Source organism: Gorilla gorilla, chromosome 10 (genome assembly GCF_029281585.2).
Source record: "Gorilla gorilla gorilla isolate KB3781 chromosome 10, NHGRI_mGorGor1-v2.1_pri, whole genome shotgun sequence".
NCBI lineage: Eukaryota > Metazoa > Chordata > Mammalia > Primates > Hominidae > Gorilla > Gorilla gorilla.
In genome coordinates this window covers 146764641-146770640 of record NC_073234.2, presented here as the reverse complement: position 1 = coordinate 146770640, position 6000 = coordinate 146764641, and the positions used below count along the sequence as shown (strand labels likewise).

Genomic DNA, 6000 nt, shown 5'->3' with positions numbered 1-6000 from the left:
CCGTTTCCTATCATCACTCCCGGGCACCTGCACTCCCACCTTTCTGCCTGGGCCCTGGGGGCATTTGAGCCCTGAGCGCATCCTGAGTTGGTTTGGAGGCTGGGCTGTGTGGAGCTGTGGAAGGCCCTGGGCATGGGGCCAGCTCACTACTGGGGGCCTGGTTTTCTCACTGTCCAGCTGTGTGGCTCGGGGCCCCCATCTCTATGTCTCAGTGATGACAACACTGGCCGTGTGGGTCCTGGTGGGCCTTGAGTGGGTTCCTCTGCTCAGACGTGAGGTGCTTAGACCTCGCCCTAGCTCTGCCCTGTGACCTTGGCAGGTCACCCGGGGTCAGCTTTCCCATCGGAGTGGGGATGGGGACTGGAACCAGCCACTCCCAGGTCCCTCCTCTGAGGTCTCTCTTGGCACTGGTCCTGGGGACAGGGCTGCAGGGGACTCTGGCCTCTCTCTCCCCTCTCAGTTCCACTTGCCTTTGTCCTGCTGCCTGAGATGAGGGCATGGACGGCCGGGTACAAGACGGGGCAGGCAACCTCGCAGTGGTGGTAACCCTGTGCATGAACCCTGGGCCTGGCACGTGGACCTCCTGTGACCGTCCCCACAGGCCCGTGAGGCTGAGCTTGGCACTGCCCAAGACCGCACAGTCCATGCGCGGTGGAGCTGGGGTCCAGGCTGCCCACCAGGGCAGTGACTGCAATGGTGCAACAGGGGACGGTCACCGTCATGAGCTCAAGCCAGGCGCTGCACTGACCTTGAGGGAGGGCTCCATGCTTCCCCTTCCCACAGCTGCAGTGAGGGCTAGGAGAGCGGGGTCAGCTGCAGGCTTGAGTCCTGGGGTGCCCCTGGGCTGACGGGCCCTGCCTGACCTGCTCCTCCAGTGCCCCAGCCCTGCCCCGCCCACGTCCCCTCCTCTCACTGCCCCCTGGCCCACTCCGCTGTGGTCTCAGTGCCTTCCCAGGCTGGGCATCATCTGATGGGAGGAAAGTGAGGGCCCCAGACTCTGTGTCATCCTGGCAGGACCCCTCCCCTCCCATGGCTTTGAGCCCATGAGATGGCCTTGGACAAAGCGGCAATGGGCCCTTCCTGAGACACAGTGCGGCCATCTACTGGGAAACTGCCCAGTGTGACTCTGATGACTGTGATGTGAATCCTACAGCAAAGTTGAGCAGTGCGCAACCTGGGCTACTGCACCTGGCAGCCCTGGCTCCTCCTCCTCTGCCTCTTCCTGCTCCTTCATTCTCCCCCAGAGCTCTAATTGTCACTGAGATTTTATGTTTCATTTAACAAATGACTGTCTCCCCATTTGAACAGAACCTCCATGGGGGGAGGGAAGAGTGTCTGTTGTATAAATAGTTGTATTTCAGTGCATAAAACAGTGCCTGCCTCAAAGGGAGGACTCAGTCAATATCTGTTGAATGAATGAATGAATAATTGCCTGGGTCAACGAATGAATGGCTGAATGCATGATTTCTCCTTTCCCTCGGCACTGTCTGGAGTCCCCAGGACAGGCATGGGCAGCAGTCGCTGGTCTGTGGCCTGTCCCACTGGACTTGGGGATCTCATGCTTGGTCTGGGCGGAGATCACCCACCAGGCTCCCAGGTCGATCCTCTGCTCACGGGAAGCTGCATCCGGCCCAGCTGCCAGGAGCTCACTGCAGGGTGGAGGGAAGAGCAGGGACGATCTGCGAGCGCCTGAACAGCACACAAGGGCCGAGGAGCCGCTGCTTAAAATGCAGGCGTTGAGAGGAGTTTCGCCTCCTTTTTTGAGTTGAATATGAGATTTCCGAGCAGCCATGACGAGTTGGGGTGGTGGAAGTGGGGAGTCCGTTCCTCAGTCAGATGGAGGAGGGGGGTCCCCTTGGATCTCCTCTCGGGGCTCGAACCCTGATACTTCAAGGTCTCTTCCCACCTGCCCTTGGTGGATCTGGAAAGCTCCTGGGAACAGGGTGGGTCCTCCTTGTTTTAAAGGTTGTAAGTTGAGAGCACCTCACATAACTGCCTGGGGCGGCTCTGACGGGCCTCAGTCTGCTTGTGATGTCACACAGGAAGCCCCTGGGGACTGGGCTGCTCAAGTCCTCCTGGGTCAGACCAGAGCACTGGGCCCCACGGGTTCCGCAGTGAGTCCAGCATCGTTTCCTGCGCGGTGACCCAGGCCGGGTCCCCGTGGGCTCTGACTAGGTGACAGTGGGACTCGGGGTTGGGGAGTTTGCTTGAGTCATGGCTTCACTGTCCACTGTGACTGGGGACCCCCAGGGGGATTTCTGGGGGACACATTCACCTGCTGCACTGGGGTTTCTCTTTCAGAAACAGAACACCCTGGAAGGCAAGAAATGGGGAGCTGCATCCGCATCCACAGGGTCCCACCAGCCGGGAACATCCCCGCTGGCCTGGAATCCCACCCCACACACCCCGCTGATCCTGGGCCCGTCCCTGTGACCAGGAGATGGAGTCCAGGGACTCCCCAGGCCTGGGCCACGCGACTGCCCTAAGAGCCTGGCATCAGGGAGCGGTGCTGTGTGCACCCCCAGGTCCACTGAGAGTAGGGAGGGGGCTTCCCCACGGGTAGGTGGGGATGGAGGGTGGTCTGAAGATCAGGAGACGGAGCCCCGCCCCGCTTCGCAGGTGAGCAACAAAAGCTCTGAACGGTCAACTGAACTACTTAGGGCGACTGGCGGGAATCTAACCAGGTCTGCCTGACTGTGTGTCTGCCTGTGTGTCTCTGCTGTCTCTCCATCTATCTCTCTGTCTGTCTGCCTGTCCATGTGTGTCTGTCTCTCATCTGTCCACCTATCTGCCTGTCTGTGTGTCTGTCCGTCCATTTGTGTGTCTGCCTGTCCAACTATCCATCTGTTGTCCATCTCTCCATCTGTCTGTCTGCCTGTCTGTCTGCACAGCCCCTGACCTCACACTCAGGCTGCGTTTGCAGCAGCCACTTCCCATCTAAGCATCCGTGTCCTCCTTGCTGAGTTGGAGGTAGGAAGTCAGTCACATTGACATTCTGTGTGTCTGTGAAGGTAAATAAAATTATAGACACAGGAGGAGCAGACCGTCTGCTTCTTAGAGATAATGAAATGACTTCTGGCCATGAGCAAAGTGGACACTCTGTCTCCAGGGTCAGCAACCCACCTGCTGGGCCCCGGTCCCTTCTGTGTTCTGGGGTGTGAGGCTCCCAGGAGGCCATGCTTGGTAGGCCTATGAGTGGGCCAGGGCAGCCAGGAAGCCAGAGCCACCCAGGGAGTGCCATGGGGGCCACTTAATCATGGAACTCGCCACAGAGGGGCTGGAGGAGCTGCAGAAGAAATGGTGGGGCGGTGACCCCGAGTTAGGCATCAGCAGGAAGCCACTGCCATCCAGGGCTGCAGGGGCCAGGAAGGGTGAGCACAGCCAGGGGCTGGGCGGCCAAGTCCAGGGCACCAGGCACAAGCATCCCTGTCCTCTCCCTGTGGAGCCACAATGGCTGTGCTTAGTTCCTCCAGCAACGTGACGTGACGGCACAGTGAGACGTCGCCCACCAGGGAAGCCCACGGAGACTCAGCGCCCAGTGACTAGGGGGCTGGTCACGGGGGCCCCTCTGCTTGGCGCGCACAGACATTCCAGGCCCCCAGAAGGAAACGGGCTCAGGATACCATGTGGTTTCCACAGGAGTTTAGACACAGGAGCTCCTTGCTCTTGAGGGAGGTTGTGTGTCTGCGCAGGGAACTGCTGCAGCCAGATTCCAAGACACCAGCCAAGGGCACCCTCACCAGCAGGCCTTTCCCAGGGCCACCGTCTCAGGCCCGCCAGGTCACTCTTTCTGGGCACTTTCTCAGGAGGTTGCTCCAGCGCAGGATGGAAGCACAGAGAGTCCGGGGTTGTCACATGATCCTGGCTGAGTGTTTAGACCTCCAGAGAGGAGAGCACAAAGGCAGAACAGGAAGCCCAGAACTCCCTCCCGACAGAAACACCAACTCACAACAGCAAGGCCCAGAAGCCTTTCTGAGGCAGCTACAAAGCTCTGCGAATTGATACCAAGTGTAAGAAGGTGTAATCTGTGACACTGAGGACATAAAGCAGGGGGTTGTAGAAAGGATAGAGGTTTTGCATGCACTTGGAGTTGTTATCAGCTTAAGGTCGATTGTTATGAGATGTTTTATGCAGTCCCCATAGTAACCACAAAGAAAATATCAACAGAAGAGCTGCTTCAAGATGAAGCTGAACATCTTCCCAGCCGCTGGCTGCCAGAAGCTCATTGAAGTGGACGATGAACGCAGACTTCGTAGTTTGTATGAGATGCCTGTGGCCACAGAAGTTGCTGCTGATGCTCTTGTGAAGCATGGAAGGGTTCTGTGGTCTGGATCAGTGGTGGGAACGACAAACAAGCCTTCCCATGAAGCAGGGTGACCCGACCCACGGCCATTTCCACCTGCTACCGAGTAAGCGGCATTCCTGCCATAGACCAAGGAGAACTGGAGAAAGACAGTGAAAACCTGTTCGCCGTTGCATTGTGGATGCCAATCTCAGCGTCCTCAACTTATTTATTGTTAAAAAAAAAAGAAAAAAATAGGAGAGAAGGACATTCCTGGACTGACTGATACTATGGTGCCTCGCTGCCTGGGGCCCAGAAGAGCTAGCAGAATCCGCAGACGTTTCAATGTCTCTAAAGAAGACGACGTCTGGGAATATGTTGAAAACCCTTAAACGAAGAATGTAAGAAACCGAGGACCAAAGCACTCAAGACTCAGTGTCTTGTTTTCATTTTTTTTTTTCTATCCAGAGTCTCACTCTGTCGCCCAGGATGGAGTGCAGTGGTGTGATCTCGGCTCACTGCAACCTCCGCCTCCTGGGTTCAAGTGATTCTCCTGCCTCAGCCTCCTGAGTAGCTAGGACTATAGGCGCCCGCCACCACACCTGGCTAATTTTTGTATATTTAGTAGAGATGGGGTTTTACCATGTTGGTCAGGCTGGTCTCACTCCTGACCTTGTGATCCCCCTGCCTTGGCCTCCCAAAGTGCTGGCATTACAGGCGTGAGCCACCATGCCTGGTCAGTGTCTTGTTACTCCACGTGCCCTGCAGCACAAATGCTGGCATCTTGCTCTGAAGAAACAGTGTACTACAAAAAATAAGGCAGAGGCTGCAGAATATGCTGCACACTGGCCACGAGAATGAAAGAGGCCAAAGAAAAACATCAGGAACAGACTGCCAGGAAATGCAGACTCTCCAGCGGTGAGCTCCTACTTCTAAGTCTGCATCCAGACAAAAACAAGATTTTTTGAGTAACAAATAAGATCAGACCCTTCCAAAAGAAAATACCTATAGAAGATACACCAAAGAAAATGAGAGAGAAATCAAAGCAGCTCAGTACAAAAAAACGACAACAAAGAAACACAAAGAAAGGCAGCAAGAGAGGAAAAGAGGAACAAATAATTATAAGACAAACAGAAAACAATAAAATAGCAATAGTAAGTCCCTCCCCATCAGTCATTAATTTAAATATAAATGGGTGAAACTCCCCAGTCAAAAGACATAGAGTGGCTGAATGCATAATAAGATGCAGCTATATGCTGTCTACAAGACACTTTATATTATTTTATTTGTACAAATTCATGGGGCACATGTGAAATGTTGTTACACATATATAATGCATAGTGATCAAGTCAGGGTATAGGGTGTCCATCACCCAAGTACAATATACTTTTGTTAACTATGTTCACCCTACTCTGCTATCAAACATTGAATTTATTTTTTTATCTTACTGTTTTTTGTACCCTTCAACCAACTTTTCTTCATCCTCCCCCATCCCCACTCACCCTTCCCAGTCTCTGTTTTCCGTCTTTCCACTCTCTACCTCCATATGACTTTAGATATAAGGACATACACAGGTTCAAAATGAGAGAATGAACAAAGATACTCCATGCAAATGGTAAACAAAAGAGAGCAGAGGTGGCCACATTCATGTCAGACAAAATAGACGTCAAGTCAAAAACTGTCACAAGAGACAAAAAGGACTTTACACAATGACGAAA

General features: G+C 54.2%; 1 protein-coding gene and 1 pseudogene across 1 annotated transcript; one reads left to right on the top strand and one right to left on the bottom strand.

Annotated features, from left to right (window-relative positions):
* Positions 1 to 456: 456 nt before the first annotated feature.
* Positions 457 to 1100, bottom strand: LOC101146236 (uncharacterized). The gene is given in 2 exon segments (XM_019038091.4): positions 457 to 698; positions 701 to 1100. Coding segments are annotated over 2 exon segments (642 nt in total).
* A 2597-nt stretch (positions 1101 to 3697) lies between these two features.
* Positions 3698 to 5385, top strand: LOC101146944 (small ribosomal subunit protein eS6-like; annotated as a pseudogene).
* Positions 5386 to 6000: the final 615 nt, after the last annotated feature.